At 41.5% G+C, this 23,750-nt stretch overlaps 1 protein-coding gene across 12 annotated transcripts in view; it reads left to right on the top strand.

The window, feature by feature from the left end:
- Window positions 1-23,750, top strand: part of TMCC3 (transmembrane and coiled-coil domain family 3) — a 252,829-nt gene that overhangs the window by 100,734 nt on the left and 128,345 nt on the right. The window contains exon 1 of one of the 12 annotated variants that reach the window (XM_073213627.1): window positions 15,320-15,688. The exons of the other annotated variants lie outside the window; for them this stretch is intronic. Within the exon in view, the coding sequence (XP_073069728.1) occupies window positions 15,632-15,688 (57 nt within the window). The 5' untranslated portion in view covers window positions 15,320-15,631. Of the gene's footprint in view, window positions 1-15,319; window positions 15,689-23,750 lie in introns of those variants that run through there. 12 annotated transcript variants of the gene reach the window in all.

Below are 23,750 nucleotides of genomic sequence, written 5' to 3'. Positions count from 1 at the left end.
CTTGTAGCTAAGGCTTGGATGAATCATCAAACCTTGAGTCCCAGCTTCCTTAGCCTGCAAAACCAGACTCACAGTCCCTGCCCTGCCCACCCCTCAGAGAAGAAGTGATTGCACTTGGTAAATGTTTATGGTTTAAAGCAAAGTTAAATGTAAGTTGTTTTCAAAAGGTCAAATACTGTATGAAGCTACTTCCTGAGGTACCTAGAGTAATAAAATCCATAGAGACAGGAAGTAGGGTGGTGGTTTCCAGGGGCTGGTGGAGGCTGGAATGGGAGTTAGTGTTTGATAGGGACAGGGTTTCAGTCTGGGGAAGATGAAAAAATTCTGGGGTTGGATGGTGGTGATGGTTGCATGACAATATGAATGCACTTAACGCCACTGAACTGCGCACTTAAAAATGGTTAAAACACTAAATTTTGTGTTATGTTTATTTTACCACACTTAAAAAAATCTTAAGTTGGTTTAACGTTCCCATACCTGGGAGTCATCACAAGCCAACCTTAAATATCAGCCTCTCCACTCTTATGGGTCCTTAGAAGGGGACTCTAGCTTCCCTTCTCATCTTTTAACCAGCCCAAAAGGACACTGCAGACCACTTGATCCTTCCAGCTTCCTGCCAGGGCTTCCCACTAGAGGGCCCCCTCCCCTAAATGCACTGGCCCAGTAAAGGTTGCTTGAGGTGAACGTATCTGTATTGAGCCCCCTACTGTGCCTGGCCCTGCCCAGGCGGAGGACATGCAAAGATAAATGGACGAGGGCCTTCAATATGGGGAGGGCTGCAGCCCACAGATGGAGCATTTCCATACAATGTGGAAGGGCTGTGTGGCATGGCTGGGTGCCGTGGGAGGGCAGGAGGGCTTCCTAGCGGCCTGAAGGTGTGCCAGGGCCAGAGTTAAGCTGAGGGGAGACTGCAGAGGCGTGGCTCTGCCTACATTGGCCTTCATGCTCTGTCTGTTTTCATGCTTCTCTGCATTTGCTTGGGCTGTTCGTTCAGTCAGTGCACTCTCTCCTCCATTCCCCATAAAATCCACCTGATCCTTTAAGTGCCTTCCGGACGTATTCCCTCAACCCAGTGCAAATTGATCTCCCTTCCTCCTGAACTCCCACAGCCATATAACTCCATTTAGCACATATGTCCTTCTGTCAGGTAATGCAGCTGTTTATATTTCTGCCTCTCTTGCTGGAAATATATTGGGATTTTTATAGTTCAAATAAGAGAGACCAACTGGACCAGCCTTAGCGTAGTCGTCATTCCTCAGAATATGGGGTGTCTTCCCAAACCAAGACGGTTTCCGTCTCTCTCTGTTCCTGCTTCCCTCTTCTCTGCCTACTTAGTAGTTCTTGTGGCCTCCCAGGGGTCATTTCTATTTGCCTGGGTCAGTGATCACCTCTTGACCAGTTAACTGTGGCCAGCAGGGGGAGCAGTACACGTGGGATGGGGAAGAGGAGGCCTTGAGGGGTCAGCGTGAACATCGGACACTGCAGACCACTCGGTCCTTCCAGCTCCCTGCCCAGGCTTCCCACTCTGCTCCCTACCTGCCATGATTCTCTTCCTGCTTTCTGGCCATTTCTTCCTTTTCTTCCTTATGTATGCTGCTGCTTTCTTCCATCCCTGCTATTCATGTTCTCTATAATATCACTTATGTATTTTTCCATTCTGTTCATTTTCTTTAGATGATGTTAATATAAGTCCCATGACTTCAGTTGCTATCTATTTGCATTCAAATTATAGTTATTTGCATTCAAATTATGAGTGCCTGACCCATATATTCTATTGCCTAGTGGCCATTTCCATGAGATGTCCCACAGCGCACGAAACTGCATGTATCATCTTCCTGTTACCCCTCCGTGACACCCCCATTCATCTGACACCCCCAACACACACATTTTCCATCTCTGCATGTTATCACCAACCACCCCCCGTCAGACCTGGAAGTCACCTGAATGCCTTCCTGTTCTGTACTGCATAAATCCAATCTGGCACCAAACCTTTTTCCTTTTCCTCCTAAATACCTCTCAGATCCGTCCACTGCCATGGCCTTAATTCAGGCCTTCATTATCTCTTCCTATTTTCTAACTGGCCTCGTGCCACCTTGCAGTTTGTTTCCCATAGTGCAGTGCGTGTGATCTTTCTAAATAAAAAATCTGCTTCTGTCAGTCCCTTGCTTAAAACCTCTTGGTGGCTTCTCATTGCCATTGGAATAAAAGGCAAACTTCAATGTGTGATACACAAAAAATCTCCCTCAGCTGCCTGCCTAGCTCTGCAACCTCACCTCTTGTGTTCTGTCCAGCCTTACAGTTTCTGAATGTGCCCTGTTCTCTAAGACTCCATTTCATGCCTTCTTTTTCAGAAAAAAAAAAAAAGTAAATAAGGTCTTATTATTTACAAATAAAGCATTAACATAGGGGTGAGTAAAACTGTATCGACTACTTCTTAAATTACAAACAGGGAAAGATGAGGTCATTAGGTTCCTGGGAAATCTATCTACCTTTGTGGTGTCTATTTTAAAAGCTACTGTTGAGTCCAAGAAAAGTAAGACTCCAGAATCAAACAGATCAGGCACCTAAAAACCTAGTTCTCCCCAAAACCAAAAATTGAACATGCTCTAAAGTAAAGTACGTTTAATCTATATTCCATATCTCTTCTGAAGCTTTTGCATCTAAGGCAGAGGCTGGAAGAAGTTTAACTCATGTAGTTGGTAGCACAGACCCAGAACTTTCTTCCATCTACTGCACTTGGCCCAGGTAAGTGAAACGGGACTTGTTCTGGGCCCAGGAAAAGACACAGTTAAGGAGAAAAGAGATGGGCTATATGTGTTGAATAAACAACCAACGGCCTCTGCCACAATCCCTACTGGTGGCCATGATGATCAATACTTCATGCTGCTCCACACCAGGCTGGTTGCTTCCTGGCACTGACACTGACTCACTAATTATGGAAATTCTCAGTCTATATGGTCGTAGTGGTTCCAGGTTCAGGCTCTGAAGTACAGCTTTCTGTCTGGTACTATTCTATTAGGGATATTCAGTTGTGAATAGCAGAAAAATCAAACAATGGTGGTTTAAACAGACAAGGGTATATTTTTCTCATGTAATATAAAGTCTAGAGGTAGGCTGGTTCAGCTCTTCATCAGCACCACTTGGCATGCTGGCTCTCATCCTCGTGGTGACAACATGGTGGTTACAGCTCCAGGTATCATGCTTGTATTCAAGGTGAGAGAAGGATAGGAAAAAGGTTACTTTTACCAACTCTCTTTTTATTAGGAACTAGAAACTAGACTATTACTTAGATTTTATTCACCAGAACCATGATATATAGCCATCGGTGACTTCAAGGAGACTGCAAAAGAGAATATTTAGCAGGGCATATTAAAGTAATAAGTAAATAAGGTTTTATTATTTACAAAATTAGGGTTATCTTAATAAAGAAGAAAGGAGTAAGGATTACTGCATTCACAGCTGACAGTCTGTCATATATTGTATCAAATGGGTTTTTACTGCTGTAGGTACTCATTGTATTTATTGTTGAAATCCCTATAGGTCTTGAAATTCAAATTTGTTCTAATATTTTTGCAACATACTTTCTACAGGGTGCAGTTGGGTAACTCTGGCTTTAAATGGACAAAAGATATGGGTAGGTTTGAAAAAAAAAATGGACAAAAGATATTGGTTGGACTGTTTTCTGGAAACCATACTCCCAAGTTTTATTAGTTTTTCTACTATCGAGCTATTTAGTTAGACAGTCATAATATGTATGCAAATCTTGTTAATCTTCTGTAAATAACCGCAGTGAATCTGGATGTTCCCAGTGTGACAGAGGAGTATTGGAATGACTCAGTGCACACATGGACACTTCATTCGTATCTTTTCTGCTTGTACCAGTAATTCTTCACAATTGTTTAGTTTTAAGATATAAATTTGTTGGAATTAAGCTTGAATGGTTCATAAATAGTACAATTAATTTTTGTTACACTTCAGTTCCAATTGCTAATTGATTTAAACCTCTGCTTTGTATTCTCTCTCTTCCTCATATATTCCCTGGACCGTAATACACTGTTATTTTACTTTCCACTGTAATTGTATGATCTGGGAGGACGTGAACCGTATCTACCTCGTTTATCATCTGCTTAGCAGAGTGTCTGGCACATAGTAGGTACCCAGTAAACACTGGTTGAATAATCTAATTACCAAATGACTCCTGACAATATATCAGCAGCAGAGGCAGTCCCAACTGGCCTGCTAGTTCCTGTCTGCCAACCAGTGTTTTATTTTAAAAGCAGAAAACATAGACTACACACTAGAATATGTCAGGCTGTATTTATATACTTAGTCTCTATTTGGTTGTTCCCTCTGAAACGTATCTATTTTATAGTCCAGGCACCCAGAAAGAGAATGACTTTGTAATTCCTTCCCAAGTCCCAGACAATTGTTCTGATTGTGCTAACGTGGATCGGGACCCTACCCCTGCACCAGGCATCTGTGGCCAGGAGGGTGGGCCACATTGTAATGCTATCTTTGTGAATGTTTAAGTTGAGACAGAAGCAATGCCTAGCAAAGGGGTTTGAGGCAGACAATTCCACAGGAACTGACTGGGCCACTCCAGCAGTCTTGCCGTTTAACTGCTTCAAGCCCACCTCTCTATGTATAACACATGCATGCTAACAGTTCACTTATTCATTTACTCAGTGATCCCTGAGCATCAGCTGTGGATCATGTGCCCAGTTTTGCAGACTGCTACCTTCCCTCTGTGTGTTCCTTGTATGCTGCATGCCTCAATTTCCTTATCTGAAATATAAGTGATACTTTATAAGATAATTTTGAGGATTAAATGAGATTTTATATATACATCCTGCATGTATTATATATATTTATTAATGCAGATATAAAGACTATGTATTGTGTTACATATAATTACATGTAAACTTGTAATGGTGCCTGGCAAGTGAGTACTAATGAAGTGTCAGCTGTTACACAGCTGCTTTTCCACAATTCTAAAAGTCCCAAATCTCCTGACAACCACCAAAATTTCCCCATAACTTTGGCAGAAAATTCTGACCTGCTCTGAACTGAATGACTTGCAAAGCCTGGCCTGAATGGATGCAAGGATATTCTGAGGCTTTATTTAGCCTGTGGGTGTGAATATTCACACATTTTGCTGCAGAAACATCAGTGGGGCAGATTACAGGGTTCTGCTGAAGTCTGCTGGAAAGATTACATATAATGTTATCATTCTGAAATGAAAAATCCTGAATCTCCAAATATATCTGGGCCCAGGGTTTCAAATAAGGGATCCTTGTCAGCCACACTGGGCCTGGAATGGGTTCCAGTCTGCCTTGAAGGAGCCCTCAGAGCACTGAGTGGATTAAGGTCAGTGGTATGTGTCAGGGGGTAGGCCAAAAGCAGCCTGGAGTCCAGGGACCGCTCAGGAAAGCCCTGAACTACTGTGGTGTGGGGAAAGGTTTTGGGGTTAGGAAAAGCACGACAGTGGGGATGCCTGGGTGAGACGGAAGAATGCAGCACCTCCTCGTGTCAGGCATGGTGTAAGGGAAGGATCGCAGTGAGTATAGCCAGCCTGTCCCGGTCCAGAGGCAGACTTGTGCTGTAGAAGGCGGCAGCTGCCGTTCATTACATGATTGCAGTCATGCTGAGGGGAGTTCTGGATGCTGTGGGAGCCCATATGAGGGAGCCAATCTTGTCTCAGGGGACAGAGGAGGTCTCCCTGCCCACATTCCATCTAGACTGGACCCAAAGAAGGAATGAGTAGGTGTGAGCCAGGTGAAGAAGCTGTAAATGAGTGGAACAGGTAGACAGCTCACTTCAAGAGTCAGGAGGCTAGAGAAACTTGTCTCTTTAAAAAAACTGAGGCGTCAGCATGGCTGGAAGAGAGCACCAGAAGACAGGTGGCGAGAGAGAAGAGAGCAGATCACAGGGCAAGGTCAGGTCACCTGTGGTGGGAGGCCCACAGCCTAGTCTCTTGGTGTTGACAGTTCTGGGTTATGGCTTATATCCCAGCATTATTATTAGTAGCCCCATTTTCATTCCCAAGAGTGGCCCTATCTGGGCCCTTAAAGTATCTGGTCCTACTCCAAGGCCAATCTAGTGAACTGAGAATTTATCCTTAAGAAAGTGGAAAGATTTTAAACAATGCACATTTTTAAAACTTATTGGGGTGATTTATGCCACTTGGATTTGCACACTAAAATCTTTTGTCTTACTCATCTGATAATTTCATTGGTCTCAAGGGTTACTGGGATAGGTATCAGACCTGGGAAGGGAAACTAGAAGGCTGTCAGCAGACTGGGAGTTGCTGCCATAGGAGAGCAGAACTGCTTGCTCATCTCTGTGAATACGTTTACATAGAAATAGAACCAGCAGCTGATGAACCTGTGAAATGAAAATGTTCTCTTTCCCTAGCTGAACTCTCAGGAATTCCTGTGTTTAGAACACAGGAACAATTATAGGTCTGTCTCTGAAAATTCAGGAAGGGTGGTGGCCTTTTCTTTCCTTTCTCCCAGGTTCTGGGGCACGTGTGTGTTCGCCTGTGTGCAAGCCAACGTCAGGCACCTGCCTCACCCAAATTGATTTTCTTTGCTGGTTTGAGCTTGCCATTGGCAGACACTTATTTATCAGTCTCATGCTTTCAGCCAAGAAAAGACAGGACAATTCAGGAAAACCCAAAATTCATGTTTTACATTTGTGTAGGATGCTTTCAGTGTCTCCAAGACATATAGATTCTCCCCTTTGGGAATTCCTTTACATTCAGTTCTTATTTCTCACATTTTGAGCACTCCTGTCTGCTGCTGGGTAGGTGGAAAGATAAAAGCTACATGACAGCTGGTAATCCCCTTTAGGCCTCACAGTGGGACATAGTTTAAGGAGGTTTAGCCGTAAGAAGCAGATTAGTCCTTCGTGATAAGAAGGACTTGGAACTGTTCAAAGCTGATGAAAAGGCTTTCAGTGTGAGCTTGTGTCCTCAGCGTGATGGTGGTAGAGAGGATGGGGCCGCTGTAGATGGGGAGAGGTTAATAGCACTTCCTTGAGAGTTCACGGCTGGCTGTTACCCGGATGTGATCATCTCAGTCTGGCAGACCAGGATGGGGCACCCAGAAATATGGGTGATTCCTCTCTCAGAGACAGACTCACATACACACATACACACAAAACATACACACACAATATGCACACACAATATTAGGATCAATCAATCAAAATTTATTGATTCACTTTTGGAAACTTGCATTCTTTCCCCAAAGATAAGCTAGGTCACAATTTGAAAGCCTAAAAAGGCTTTTTTTTTGTTTTATCCTAAAAATCATTGTCCGTAGTGTGGTGCATATTCCATCTAGGGCAAACTCCGCAGGTAGTCAGACAGTGAGAGCATCGTCATTCTAGAATGTCTCTACTACAGCCCCTCAAGATATATTCACTCACTACAGTAAAGTTTTTAAGCTCTGGGTCCCTGGCCATGCACCAGAATTCCAAGAACCCCATGAATTTCGCAGGGGGTGCCCACATGTATTTCCCTGGGGTAAGGAGCTGTAGCTTTCATGAAATTCTCACACACACAAAGCTGAGCTATGGACATCCACAGCTGCCCAATAACTTGAGACCCTTTGAAGTGATATTCTTTAATTCTTGTGTAGCCTATATCTAAAGAGATGTCATGAGAAGATGGCACTCAGCTTTTACACTGCTGTCCCAAGAAATTAAACTCTGATCCCTACTTGTGTTTGCCAGTTACCGTAACAAAAACCCTGAAGATAACCAGATCCATCAGTACTTCCAGCCCCCTTCCCCCCTGTAGCATTGAATTAGTTCTTAATTGCAGGAGAAATCATTCAGTGAGGAAGGAAAGTGTTTCTGTTAATTAAGGCTGAGGTAGTGAGGCAAAGCTTAAAGAAATGGGCTTCTAGAGTTGGAGTTATTGACCAAAGCCATATTCTTCAAGGGTATCTCCAGATGGTGTTACTCCTAAAAGCATAATATAAATGCTATTAGTGTTCCCAGCAGAGTCATAGCATTGCACTTTACTGACCGAGAGGGAACAGACTTTGTAATCTAGGATAAGACCCAAGCTGTTTATAAGACGGCCATGGACACCTCCACTCTGGCAAACCTGGGCCAGCCCAGTGTATGGTGGCTCAGGTTCCGCCCGCTCCCACTGTGGGTCCTCTGCTTCCTTTCTTGGGTGCCTGATTGACTGTGGACTTTTTAGCCTAGGCCGGCTTGAACTGGACGCTTTCATGCAGTGTTACTCTGGGGATCTGATTCCATTTTCTGTCTCTCCTTGCATTTCATGGATGAGATGTTGGCATTCTCCCTGCCTTTGGCCTATTCCTATTTACAGCTTCCCTACTACTTCGGTTTCAGCTGTAACAGATCTTGGCAATGCTGACTTTCATATGAAAATGGTATGAACATTCAATCAGGAATAACAATTAAGCATTAGTTGTAACTTAGCTTTAGTTTTCTTTGAAATCTTAGTGTAGAGTGTTCTCAATAAGAGCTGAGCTTATGAGAGTTTCTCACTTTGCATATTATGTATTTTGATAATATTTAGACTTTTCATGAACGTGTATGATTTTTTGTGTGTAGTTTGTATGAACATAATTAAAGCAGTTCTCTGAATGCCTGGTTCTCAGCATCGGCTCCAGCACCTGGATCTCATGTGTAATGAAGACAGAGGCAAGCTGCCCAGTCAGGGATCGGCAGCCTTTCCACTGCAGTGGCCAGGTAGTAAATAGTTCAGGCTTTGTGGGTGTATAGTCTCTATCTCAGCTTCCCAGCTGTGCAGCTGTAGTACAAAAGCAGCCATAGACATTATGTAAACAAATGGAGGTGGCTGTGTGCCAGTAAAACTGTTATAGGCACTGAAATCTGAATTTCATAAAATTTTCACATCACAAAGTATTAATAATACTTTTCAAATCATTAAAAATGTAAAAACCATGCTTAGGAGGCACACAAAACAGGCAGTGGGCCAGATTTGGCTGATCCCTGGTCTCTGTCAGCTTACCACAAAACTAAGCTATGATGATAGAAGTCAGGCAGTGTTTGCTTCTGGGGATGAGGTGGGGATCAACTCAGAAGGGCCAGCAGGTCAGTTTCTGGGGTTATGGCATCATGTTCTGTGTCTTGGTACAAGTGTAGGTTACACAAGTGAATGCATTTGTCAAAGCTGATTGAAAGTATATCTAAGATCTAGACATTTCATTGTATATAAGGTATACTTCAATAGAAATAAAAGGAACAAATGTTGTATAACAACTGCAAAATCTCAGTAGCATGTAGTAGACAATAAGTATTTCTCATTCACACATCTGTGGATCAGCTGGGGCGGTTCTGCCTCGTTCATGTGCCTGTTTTGGCCTGTCGGACTGGGTAGTTCTCTCAGCGATGCAGAAGCACAGGACAGCAACACGAACAGTGGTTCAGCCCCCCATTTGTTATATTGTTTGAAAACAGCCTGATGGCAAGAGGCTACACATCCTAATTTAAGAAAATGTAATGAAAATGCAAAAAAAAAATCTGTATCCTTCATGTATGAAACCTGTCAAATCCCAGCCTTTGAAAAGATGGCAAGTGTTTCAGGGCAGCAGGACATACACATAAAATAACAGAAGAATGCAACAGGACTGAAGACAACCAGGTGCCAAAATATGTCTCCAGATAAAAGTAAGTTTCTGGCAGATCAGAAAGGGCAAGTCGTCTGTTGTCCAGGCGATGGTAAGGACACCTGAGATGGTGCTTCCTCTGTCCATCCCTCAAAATAGGGACGCTCTCACTCTGCCCACGCTGCAGGTCTCCCGGGTGCACCCCTCCTCATCCCCCTGGCTTCAGCGTCCCCCTTGGCTGCAGCCTGACCTCTCTCTTGAGTTCTAGACCCTCTCTGCTAGCTGTCTGCTCTGTCTCCCAGAAACCATGAATGCACCCAGCGCTGAACTCACGAACTGCTTCTTCACGTTCCTGTCTCAGTGAACCAGCACCATTACCAAGCCAGGCGCCCAAGCCAAGTTTGTGGGAGGCAACCCACACTCTTCAGTCTCTTTCATCCCCCAGTCCAAGCACCAAGCACTGGCTGTGTTTAACTGACCTGTTGCCCTTGTGAAATATTTCACAAGTTCTTCATGTAGCCATGGCCCTATTTTGCCATCTCATGAACCACTGAAACTTCTGCTGTAGCCTCCATGCCAGCCTCCTGGCATTGGCCTCCCTCCCCCATCCTCCCTGCACAGCATCTGGAGTGACCCCATCTGACCTGGCCACTCTTTTCCCCATTGATCTCTGTGTGTTGTAACAGCAGCTGTCCTGGAAAAGAGGACTTGGGGCCTAGGATGGGAGGGAGACTGACTCTTTATTATGTATCTTTTTACAGTGTTTGTCTTACCATGAGTCTGCATTCTTACTTTTGAAATACAATAATTACAAAAAGAAATATTAAAAGAATCAGTGGCTGGACTTTATGACTCCTTGGAGATAAAGAATGAAGTAAAAGGAAGAGTCAGATAATTTTGAAATGGGAAGCCTAAATTACTGGGAGATGATAGTGAAGCCTGCATTACTGGGAGATGATAGTGTTTTGGGAGCCAACAGCACGCTGGTATTCCACAGTTATAAATTAAGGGCATCATCTTCCAGCTCATGGGTCAGAGCTTTACCAGGCAGCATAGGGCTGCTCAGATTCCTAAATCCCACAGCTTCTCAAGAGCAGGTTAGTATTTTTGTATCAATGCTTAGGTACATTCAGCATAATCATTAAAGGCTGGTGCAGTAGCACACCAAATTTAAAAACCAGACTTTGGGATCAAGAATCCTGCCTCTAACACATACTATTTCTGTAAATTTAGGCAAATTACCTGACTTCTTTGAACTACACTTCTTTCATCTGTGAAATGAGAAGTATTAATAGTGCCCCCTCCATAACGGTATTTTGGGAATTAAGTGAGATATTTCATTTATGGCTCTTACTACAGAGTCCAGTTCATATTATACTCCTGGTAAATGCTGGACATTTGTGCTAATAAACTGAGTGTAAGTAGTAGATTTCCTCCTTTTGCTTGAAAACCTCCTTCACACAGGAAGTACGCTTGTGGCTGCTGCAGCAGGCTGACATGTCATATTGAATTAAGAGTCAACTATAATCCCTCTGAGTCGTCTTTTTGTATTACGTTGTTCGTATTTTTTCTCAGCCCTATCCTCTCACTCCCCTCTGCCCTCCTCCCACCAATGTTTTGGAGGCTTTACAGTTGTTTTTATTAAACTTCATCTTGCTTAGTCTCATCCTGGGAACTGATGTAAGAGGAAAATGTGGAGTTTAAAGAGCATTTATGTAGCCCTACAGATTATAAAACCAGAATGGGTTATAAAGCTGTATTAGGGGAAATCACTGACATTTGGCAGTCATATAGTTCATTCCTTCAATAAATACCAAGTTGCTGCAAGTGTCAGTCACTGTGGCGGGTAGTACAGTGAGCAAGACGGGCAAGGAATGTCCTCTTGGAGTTCACGTACTGGCAGGGAGAATAAAAGTCAACAAGGTGATCTTGGATGGTGATAAGGAAATAACATTTGAGCTCAGCAAAGAACCTGTGTGAACAGGGGGAAGGGCGCTCCAGTTGGATGGAACAACAGGGGTGCAGCCCTCATGTGAGAGCAAGTGTGGCATTTGAAGGAACAGGTGGAGGCTAGCGTAGAAGGAGAATACACATGAGAGGAGAGGGAGGTGGGAAACAAGACAGCGATGGGCAAAGCTGGGCCATGTAGGGCCGGTTAGCCATGGTAAGGAGCTGTTCTTTGTGTTGTATTTTTGTATTAGTTTTGTGGTACACTAAATAGGGACATACCCCCACAGTGGCTGTGTCCTATTCCTGGAGCCTGTAAATATATTACCTGACAGGTAAAAGGAACTTTGCAGATGTGATTTAGTTAAGGATCCTGAGATGGGGGATTATCCTGGGTTACCCAGTGGGCCCAGTATAATTTCAAAGGTCTTTGTAAGAGGGAGGCAGGAGAATCAGAGTCAGAGAAGGTGAAGAAGGGGCCTCAAGCCAAGGGATGCAGGCAATTCAGAAGCTAAAAAAGGCAAAGAAACATTCTCTGAAGCCTCCAGAAGGAACACGGACGGCCCTGCTAACATTTTGATTTTCAACTTCTGATTCCCAGAACTATAATCAAATACATTTGTGTTGTTATAAGTCACTAAATTGTGGTGATTTACTACAGCAGCAATGGGAAACTAATACAGGTTTCTAATTCTAAATGCAGTGGGAAGGTGTTGGAGGGTGTTAAGCAGAGGAGTGATGGGGTCATACTTAGTCTTTAAATGAATGGGTTGTCAGGAGACAAGAGGGGTATCAGGGAAGCATTTAGGAGGCGGCAACAGTAATCCTGGGGGAGACAGGACAGAGATCTGGACCGAGGTGGTGGCAGTGGGATGGACGGGAATGAACGGATTTTGGACACAGGTCCAGTAGGAGTTGCTGGGGACGTGATTGTGGGGAGATGGAAAAAAAGAAATCAAGGGTGATGCTGAATTTGCGCTTATGTAGTTGGGTGCCATTTACTGAGGTGCGGAAAGACAGAACAAAGAATAGATTTGGGGGGACATTGGACATTTCACTTTGGACATGTTGAGACTTGAGATGCCTGTTAGACGTCCAAGCCTATGTCAAATAAGCAGATGAATATGTCAGCAGAGGTCTCAGAGGAGAAATATCTGCATGCCCTCTTATCTCTGGACAGAACTTGCCCTCCCACACAGTTTTTCCAGTGCCACTGACACTAACAGATTTCCTGGCTGACTAAAGTTGACCCTGTGTGGCATTTCATTCCAACTTGTGTCCTGGGATCATTTTTCACTGCCTACTCAGTGCAGGCTGAATGAGCCATTAGCAGAGTCTAAAATGAGGCTCAGTATGTTTGGTAACTAAAGTGTGATGGAAAACAATTTGGATTAATTTGTGCCCCAAATGTGTACAGTTACTTAGTGCTTTTTCAGAGAGCTAAATGGATTTCATGAATTTTAATTGATGTTTAACTTTTAATTGCGTTCATGTGGGGTGGCCAGTTGGAAATGTGCCCAATAAGACTGATGAGTGTACGTGCATTTGCATACAACATGCTTTTCAAGGGCCAAGCAGGGAGAAAAAGGCTTAAAGTAAGTGGAGGAAAAGTGCAGCGAGTGGATAATCTAGAAATATGATTATTTCCAGAAAAATAAAAAATTGTCAAATATTTGTGTTTTCTATTCTACTTAAGTAATATACAGTTTGCTATTATTTCCTCTCATTGTGTTACTGTTATTTATTTTTTGAGAAAGGTGAACTTGTTTTATAAGAGAAGAGAAAATTATTTATAGTGTCAGGAATTCTGATTTGCATAAATTTATGGTTGAGATTGTGAATTAGACCAACAAAAGGTTTACTGGACATCTTTTCTCTGTTAAGTACTTTGCTAAGCACTGAAGTGGGTACTGTGATTAAGATGATTTTGGCCCATTCATTAGCTTTAGCAGTAAGGAAATTTGTTGTCTTATATAAGAATAAGTATGGTAACCTCCAGTATGTCAAGATTCTGCTCTCCTTTGTGATTCTCATAGCTGTCCCTTCTTATTCTGATGACTTCATCTTTCGTTCAGAAGCAAGATGGCTGTAGTGACTGCAGGCATCACATCCAGATCTGATAACATCCAACTGAAAAAGAAAAGTTGTGTGGGTTGTCTCTTTCTCATGCAACTTAAATGAGAAATAATCTTTCCCAGAAGCCCCTCAGCAGACTTTTCCTCACAGCCCATGTGTCAGGACTGGAGAACATGTCCATGTAAACCAGTCACTGGTTTAGGAAATGGAATTACAACGATTGGCTTAGACTAGGGGTTGGCAAACTACTCTCCCACTTGTTGTTACAGTTTGATTGACAGGAGCCAGGCTCATTCATTTACATATTGCCTGTAGCTGCTTTCACAATACACAGCAGAGTTGAGTAGTTGCAACAGAGATAGTCTTGCTTGCAAAGCCTGAAATATTGACTTTCTGCCACTTTATAGAAAAAGGGCCAATCCTTGGATTAGACTAATTATCTATGATGTATGGGTGTGGGAGAGTCAAGCACAACAGCCACTCAGAACAACAGACGTATAGGGTGTGATCCTAGTCCTCAGTGAGATTACTGGGGGAAATGATATTTTAAAACATTAAAGTAGCTGCAGATGCTGTTAAAGTTTAATACTCAAACAAAAGGTATCCCATAAATCTACTACTAATTGGAAACTATCTTTCCTTTCACTACAAAGTAGGAAAGAGAAACAGCTTTATGGCAGTTCATATGGAAAAACAAATTCAGAGGGAGTTAATTGATGCTGTAATTGGCCAGTCCTTGACACATAGCATGCAAACAACTGGGAGTAAAGCAGGACTGATTATGGGCAGATTCTAGGAGAAAATGATAGGTTGGCATATGAGGGTGGAGCTTGCTTAGCACTCCTTCCCCTGCTGCTAAGATACAGACATTGGAAGGTAGAAACAGGGTTGAATGACAGAGATAGAACATTCATGTGTTGTTAAAAGACAGTTTAGAAATGCATTCCACAGACACTGAGTGATTGGCACACTTCCCTGGGCCAAACGCATATTCTTAAAGCCCTACAAGAACACTCAGTGGAAGGTGAGCAGGATGATAAAAGGAACAGAGACCATGTCCAGTGAGCAATAGTTGAAGAATTGAGGATGCTGACATAGAGAAGGCTATTGAACAGAGCAGGATGAGAGCATCTTAAGATACTTGAAATATTAGCTCAAGGAAGGGCATTTTGGACCACTGAGTAGACATTAAGGGAATCAGACTTCTGTTCAATAACAAGAAATTGTTTTAGCACCAGGAATCAAAATTAGGATAAGATGATGTCTTAGGATGTGGTGAACTCCCTGTCACTAGACTTAATCAAGCTGATATTGTGGCAGGGCTAGTAATATTGAGTGGATAGTAGGTTTAGGCTAGTGTGGGGCTTCAGGTCCTCCACTCACTTCAGCAGGCCCGACTTAACTTTTATCTGATAAGGTATTTTGTATTCAACTCATCAATGTTTTCAGTACCGACCACATCATCCTGTAGTTCATCTATTGAAAATGTCTTCCCAAAGTTCTACATATTGGGAATTAATCTCAGCATTAGCAGCATTGTCCACATTTAAAAGCAGCCACAGCAGGACAAATATAAACAGTGAAGGCTGTGGACATCTTTTAGTTGCTTCCCCAGCATGATTCTCCTTCTGTCTTCCTCATAGCTCACCTTTCCAGTTAGGGAGCTCTGTGTTTCTGAGGAAGCTGACTACACCTTGATTAGGCAAAGGAGCCTGTGTGTTAGGCTAAGCTAATTTGTACATTATATCTCCCTTGTCACTGTGAAGGTAAAGGCAGTCACATGACCCAGTCTGGACCAATCAGAGTGTACTTCAGAATTGTCACTCTGAAGGCCAGGACAAAGACTTACTCTTTTCCTTGATTGATTTGAGCAAGAAATTTGTTGTCCTGGGAGGTGTAGGTAGTAGGTATCATGCAACTATGATAAGGCCAGTTCCAGAATGAGCTGTCACTAAGAAAAGTAGAGTTAAGAAATAGAGAAAATCAGGTCTTGGATGACATTCTGTAGCTGCTGGATTAAACTTTGCTTGGAGCCAAATAAGTCCAAATATGTAAGTTCCCTTATTATTTAAACCAGTTTGACTGACTTCTCTGACTTACAACCATAACATTCCATAGTGATCAATATGGTGGTTATTTTTTGGGTGATGACATTATAGGTTTCATTTTATCTATTGCTTATATATTTGTTAAATTATCTATAGCTAGTATGGAGTACTGTTGTAGTGAAAAAACAAGAACAAAAAGTCTACCAACATGTGATCATAGTATCCACATTGCCTGGAAATTGCTTATCTAAGAAAGTAGACATTTTTCACTAGGGCTGAATGGAGACACATTTACAGTCTGTTAAGCTAATCTGTCTGTGGCTGCAGCTGGATCTCTGATGACATTCCAATGACATCTTGCCCTGCCACCTGTTATCGTACTACTGATAATTCACTAGTTTATAAATTTACTTTTAAAGTAATTTTGTGTATGGGTGCATTCTTGTCTAGTTGCTTGTGAGGAGACCGAGAAATGCCATCTAATGAAACAGCAACTTCACCTCTGCCTACTTTTCTATTTTTTGAGCAGGAAAGAAACTCAGTGCTGTGCTGTCAGCCATTTAAGTTTTCCTCCCTCTTAACTTATTACAAAAATGCATATTTGTGGTCAATTTTAAATTACTAGATATATAAGCTTTAAAATGTAACAAAAATGCAAGAAAAAAGGAAGATGAAAGGAGACTGATTGAGAGACTTACAAGACATTTCAGTCAATCACTGTATGTGGACCTTATTTGAAAACAGACTCAAACAAAATTTTTTTAAAAAGTTAAGATTCATAAGAAATTTAAGCCCTGGATATTTGAAGAATTAAGGTGTTGTTGATTATTTTAGGTATAATAATGGTATTGCTTTTGTGTTTTTAAAGAGTCTGTTAGCAAGATGTACTGAAATATTTACAGATGAAATAATATATCTGGGATTTGCTCCAAAATAATATAGAAGAGAGGAAGTGAGTGTGAATATAGTTGGAACAAAATTGGTCACGAATGGATAGCTGCTGAAGCTCAGCAGTGGGTATATAGGGGTTCATTAATCTGTTTATTTTTTCTATGATAACAAGGTAAATAAAAGTTAAAGTCTCAGCTTTACTTATTTTCCAGTGGTGATCAGTATTAATAATTTAGTATTTTTTTCCAGAAATATTTCTATGTATAAATTACAGAGAGAAAGGGGGTTAGTAGAGAAGGTTTGGTTTGGGTTTTATTTAATTAAATGGACTCACTACGCATGTTGATTTACAACTTTTTGTGGCAGGGAGTGGAATTTATGTATCTTGGACATTTTGCCATTTAATTTTATATTGAAGTAGTTGATTATTTTTTTCCATAAAGAGAGCAAAATCCTTTGCTTCTGTAACAGTGTAGCCTCTGCCCCCTTGGGGGCATAATTTTGGCTTTTTGTGGGGAATACCTGCGTTTGAAGCCTGGAGTCCCTCTGGGCTTTGACCAGAGCTGTAATTGCAGGTCCTGGACAGTTCCCACTTGTCTGATTATATCTTTCATAGCACAGGATCCCCGTATGAGGCATCAGCCCCAACCTCCTCCATAGGATTTTGCTGTCAGATGGTAACTGTAAAACCTGTTGGGAATTCAGAACTCTCTGTGCTTATTGTTTGTGTGTGTGTGGGGGGGGTGAGGTGGGGGTAAACGTTTTTGAAAACTAGTAAAAGCATGCTGAATTCCAATTTTTTGTGATTTTATAAAATGTAAATTCTTAATGACTTATGTACATTGGTGAGAGAGAGGTTTGTTTTTCAAAAGAACAGGGTGACCAGCATTGGTTCCATGATGGAGCTTTCTGTTATTACCATGCTGGGAAATTGACACAATTGAATTTCAATGCAGCTTTCAGTATCTGCTATTGTTCTTCCCTTTTATCCCACTGGAAGAAAGGAAGACACCTGAAGCTTAGAATACCTTGTCTTTCTCACTTACCCTTCAGCATCATAGTTAGTATCATGCTTTTCATGACATATTCTTGAAGGGCTTTAAAATATTGCTATCATCATTTCAGTCTCTTATCAAATATTTTTGGAGAAGTACTCTGCCAGCCATAGTACCACACCTTTGGGAGCAGGGAAATCCAGGATAAATCAGTTTTCATATCATTGTTGTCTGGGTGGAAATACTGAGGTGGGGCCTTAAGGAAGGAGAGATCTATGATTAGAGTGGTGGGTATTTGTTAAATGGGCATGTTTCACATATATATATAAACACACACACACAATATCTATAGGTACCATTTTCTGATTCCTTACCATGTGTTAAGTGCCTTTCTGTAAATTTTATATCAGTAATCTCACTTAATACAGCAAACTTTAGGAAGTATGTGCTCATTATTCTCCCTTTATAGATAGGAAACTGAAGTACAGAGAGATTAAATAATTTTCTGGAAATCACAAAGCTAAAAAGTAGTACAATCTGAATTTAAACTCAGTCCAACTCCAGAATCTGTGCTCCTTAAGAATTATTATGGAATCTGTCGACTTATTAGAATACCTTCTAGAAATGTATTAGTTTCTAGTTCTTAAAAGGGAAGAATATGGTTACTTATTGTTAACCATCAATATCCCTGGAGTCTGTTGGATATGCAAGTGTAAAACATAGAAGAGCTTTCAGCAGACATCATATTGCAGTTGAGGGTCAGAACCAATATCTAGACTTAAAGAAAATTGATCAAATTTTTTCTCTGTTGGTACTCCAGGGGATGAAATTTTACCTGTAGTGGGTTTAGAGTCACATCAGAATAAATCTTATTATGCCACTTGCAGTGTTGTTTGCAGTGAAAAGAAATCCATTGAGCTCTTATTTTTGCTAAGTCAGTCTTGTGACTTTTAGTTATTCATTATGAAGTTGGTTTTATAATGTGTAATATTTCCCTAGTGTGTCTAAGTGTGTATGCATGTATGTATATGCATGTATACATGCTTTGCTTAAAAATATGAAAATCTCAATACATTCTTAGATTCTTGTTTTGTGTGGCCTGTACTCAGTGACAATAAACTCTTTCATTTAGGAATCAAGTCTGAAGGTAAGACCTACATGTTACTCCAAGCTAGGCTGTGCAACCCTCAGTTCAAACTCATAACCCAAATTACCTTTTCTCCCCTTGATTTTGTTATAAATGATGGGAGCTATCATTTACTGGTAGTTAACTGTGTGTCAAGCTTTGTGTTAAGCACTTCCCCTGCATTGTCTCACTTAATCGTCAGAATATCTCTTGGAGATAAATATTGTTCTCATTTTACAGAAGAGGAAGCAAAGGCTTAGGTTAAGTCACTTGTCCAAAGTCACATACCTATACGTGGAGACATAAACCCGGTTTGCCTGCCTGCAAGGCTAGTTGATTTCCTGTGTGGAAACACTGAGTCAGTCCCTGATGAAGGAAGGAAGAAGTTCAGAGTGATGTGTGCTTGTTTGAGGGTATGTTTGTATGTAGTTTAATTTTCAAAGACAACAGTAACTATAGCTTCCTATGCACTGATGAACTGGAAAGACATTAGTTTGTATCCAAGCTCTGTTTAATATAAGGATATTAAACAAATCACCATGTCTCTGAGCCTTAGTTTCCTCATCTGTAGAGTGAATATAATAATGCCTGCTTAACCTATATCATAAGGCTGTTGTCAGAATTAAACAGGATAATGGAAATGAAAGTGCTGAGTAAGCATAGTACACATGTAAGGAATTATTAGCCAGTATGCTCATCCCCCCTCCTACCCAGGAAACTTTTAAAACTTATTTCCTGGGATTAAAATTAGTTGCTGCTATGGATTTGGTTTAACAGGTTCCCGTCCTGCCCTTTACTTCACTCACTCATTCAGCTAATTTTTATTGAATACCTGTTCTATATGCCAAGCATTGGCATTGGTGCTAGAAATTTCATGATGACTCAGACTCCGTCACAGACTATTTGGGATTTTTTTTTTTTTTGGTTAGGACTGTTGTGCATAATCCATTCTAACCCACCCACATGCTAACTGACCATGTGTGCAGTGCACAGGATCAAATTCTGTCTGTGGCCACTCAGACTTGTTTGCATAAAGAAATCTCTGGACAGATGGGGTACCGGCCCGTGTTGTGACTGCATCTTGTCCTGTGGGCTAAATGAGGTGTGAGGCTTTGAGGGAAGCAAAGGTAGAGCTGTTTCCTCAGGCACAGGGAGCCCTCTTTGGGCTTGTGTCACAGCCTGCACGCACTCAAGAAGCGGTCCCTAGCAAGTTTGTTTAAACGGGACCTTCCCATGTAGTTTCAAAAGCCCCCCAAATAAAAAGCATTTTCCTCTCGGCTCACCAATAAGCAATAATGAATAATACTCTAGTCCATTTTGAATACATTTGAATTGTGTCTTCTGCATAATATTATACTTGCACTGTTTTTTTTTTAAATTCTTAAACTGAACATACAGTCTTACAGGTTGCAAGAATGGAGACAAAGGTTGTTCAATCCAGTGAGTGTTTACTAAGCAGTTGCTAAGATAGGCTTTGTGAAACATCAAAACACATATTTATAACTAACATTAATAATCAAAACAATAAACCTTTTAGATGCCACCCTTCCTCTTCAGGTGCTTTTGGTCCAAGTGCTGATGGTGCAAGAAACTCTGAGACCATCAATCTAAGTCCCCAGGCAAAGTGGGCAGATGAGAAGCAATCTGAGGCCCACAAAGGTATAAAAAATGAAGTTTGAGTATTCTTTAAGGAAAGCATTAAAATCAATTCTGTGTTCTTGATAGAAAACGTGTGCCACCTTCCCACTCCCCCACCTGCCACCCCCTCTGTAGACACACATAAATGCACATTAGTTTCAGAAGGCTACCAGCAGTTACTCTTACAACCAGGAAAATGTGTAACTTGGGTAGTGAGGTGGACAGGCTTTGCTGGGGAAAAGGAAGAGGAGAATGAGTTTCTGTTTCTAAAGTTGGGATCAGAAGTGTTTTCTAAAACATCACTTAACTGAATCCATGCAAGCATAGGTTAATTTGTAGGTGAATTATAGCTTAATGGAGACAACAGCCTCACCATGCTTGGGCTGCACATTTTAGAGTGGGAAGATAGCTAACTGAGGCGCCAGGCCCTGAGCTTCCCCCAGCGGCAGCTGTCACTCTGTGGATGGACTTGGCTGAGTGTCTCAGGTCACCCTGATGTGTTGTTGTGTTTTGTGTTTCACTGTCAACGAGCACACAGTGGCCACTGCAGAGCATCTCAGACTCCTGGCAGAGACCACCCTGCTGTCAGATAATCAGGAGTCAGAGCTTCAGAATCAACACACAGCCTTGCTTACACTTTTCATTTAAATTGTGCTTGGAGCTTCAAATGTTCCCAGCTGTGTGTGTATTAGAGGGAAAGATCTCAGAAATTAATGTGGTTCTCTGAGAGAGGGCTCAGTACAGGTTTCCCCCAGTAGCCAAAAGTAGAGCATTCATATGAAGCCTTTAGGGAGCTGAAATGGCATAAAGCAAAGATATGATGGAAAAATTTTTGAGCATTCCCAGGCCCCAAAATAACCTCTCTTAAGCTTTTCTAATACCTTAGGACAGATCTTGCTAACAAATGCACAAAATAAATCAAGATAAAGCACAGATGCTCACAGACACAGCTCAAAGCTGGCAGCCCTGTGCTGAGATGCCGAGTGCAATGGCGCTGCCCGTGCTGCTCAGGGTGCCCTGCAAAAGGAATGCTAACCGCTCGTCCCACTTTATTTTCTTTCATTAAAAATGAAAATCCTCATCAGATTTCTTCTGGTTAGCGGAAACAGGTACTAACATAGGCTTTTCATAAAAGCAAAGTGATACAATGTGAACTTTCAAAAAGTGGAGGATACCTATAGTTCTAAATGTGAAAAAGGGCTGGCCAGAGGCCGTGAGGATTCAGGCCGTATCAGAGAAAGGAATCACCAGTAGGATTGCGCTGGTGGACAGCAGTTGGGAACCTTTGCTGCTCTGCAGCATGCTCACAGCAAGACAGATGTTCCCAGGGCCCAATCTCTCTATTCCTGTTCCTGCAACTCCATCCTCGCTGATTATGTTCAATTCTTTCAGGGATTTTTCAAGTTTTTAAATGGCTATGATGTGCTCCACTCCTGGTCTAATTAGAAAAGAGGAGGTTGCTGATCACTCAGTCTAGAGACCTCTTGCTTAGAACATGCATCCTCATCTTCTCCAGGCTGATATTTCTAAAGAAAGGAGGAGGAAAAAGTTCTAAATACATTAAGGCATTAAATATGTAATGGATGCATATAATAGTTGCAAAATTTAAAGGATATAAAGTAGATCTCTTTTCCAATATTGTCCCCTCCCCAGAACAATCACTATTAAGGTTCTGTCTATTCCCATGAAGTATTCTATTCATATATAAGTGCACTTGCATATTCATACACACACAGAATGTATATGTACACATATAATATACAAACACACATATATTTATTTAATTATCCTCGATTTATACAGATGGTAGCATACTGTACATATTCCCTTCCTCACTTCTTTCACTTACCTTGGAAATTGTTCCAAATAGCACATGTAGAGCTGTCATGTTCTTTCTTAGTAGCTACAGAATGTTTATTCCATGGTTTAGATGGATCATCATTTACTTAGCTAGCCTTTTATTGTTGGACATTGACTGTACAGTCTTCTGCCATTCTAATAATACTTCATTGAATGTCCTTGGGCACATGTGCCAGTTTATCATTAGAATCAGTTTGCAGAAGTAGACTGACTAGGTCAATGGTATATCCTTTTTTAGTATTAATATAAATTGCCAAATTGCCCTTCTCTACAGAATTATTCATTTGCACTTTCCCAGCAATGCATAAAAATGCATACCCCTGACTGCCTTTCCTCTCTCGCCATCCTCATACAGGCCATATCAGAGTCTGTCTGTTGCAAGGGGGAGAAAGTTTGCAGCTGGATATTAGCATGAGTATTTTGAAAACTCACCATGGGTGTTAGCAGTCTTTCAGTTAGTTACGAGTCACAGAACATCTTACCTCAAACTGTCTTATATCAAAAAGTTTTTCAAAAGAAAGAAAAAAGGTAGAAAAATATATTAGCACATACAGCAAAAGTCCAGAGTCAAAACTGAGATGAGGCATAGCTGCATCCAGGAAGAGCCCCCATGTGGTTGCAGAGCTCCTCATTCACGTGGTATTAGGAAACTGCGGATGGTGGCCCCTAGAATTAGTGGCCCTGGTGTTCAGGGACACAGTTGAAATCGTGAGGACTTGGTCTTTCTCTCTGCTTCTCAGCCCTGTTTCCTTTGCAGTTCGTTTCATTCTCAGGCAGGCCTTTTCCAGGTGGTAGCCCTGCTACTTCTAGGTTTCTATGTTTATCAACTTTATGCCCTCAGAACCAAGAGTTTCCTCTTCTCTAAAGATATAGGAAAAGTACTACAAATGTGCCTCACTGATCTGGCTTGGGTCAGATGCTCATCCCTGACAACTAATCGCTTTTAGGACATCTTTTGATTTACTTGCCCATCACCCATTCCTGTTTTTCTGATGGTAGTGCTTGATTGATTTTCTTCCTCAACTCTCAGTCCTCAGGACTGAGCATGCTCCTGTTAAAAGTTCAGAAGTAAGAGAAGTAAAACCAGTGAATCACCGAAGTGCTAATTAGTAAAAGTTAATTGTGGACACACTCAAATGACAGTTTGCAAACTGGGAGCCCTCAAACCAAAATATGGAATAAGCCTCAGGGATATAGTGTTCTAATGTAGCTTATATAGTGAGAAAGCAGTAATTGGTTATTCCTTCTAGTTTCTACCAGAATTTTCTTAAGTGATAGAGAATTCATCAGTGGTTACTTCATTTCAACCTTGGGAAACAGCTTCACATTTGCTTATAATTTTCAGAGGCATAAGTAAGAAACAACCCAGATCAAATTAGCCTTGCACAGTATGCTGAACTAAGCTTTGCTTGTATGGCTAGTTTTATCTGCTCAGGGAATTTTCAGGGCTGGCCTCCATTTGTTTTGATCTTAATGCTACCCAGGTACCATCCTACCAGCAAAAAAGCAATTCTGATTTTCAGGTACTGCCCCTTACCATCTTTAGGCTAGATAC

The sequence above is a fragment of the Manis javanica genome, chromosome 10 (genome assembly GCF_040802235.1).
Source record: "Manis javanica isolate MJ-LG chromosome 10, MJ_LKY, whole genome shotgun sequence".
Classification (NCBI taxonomy): Eukaryota; Metazoa; Chordata; class Mammalia; order Pholidota; family Manidae; genus Manis; species Manis javanica.
This window is presented reverse-complemented; position numbering and strand designations above follow the sequence as displayed.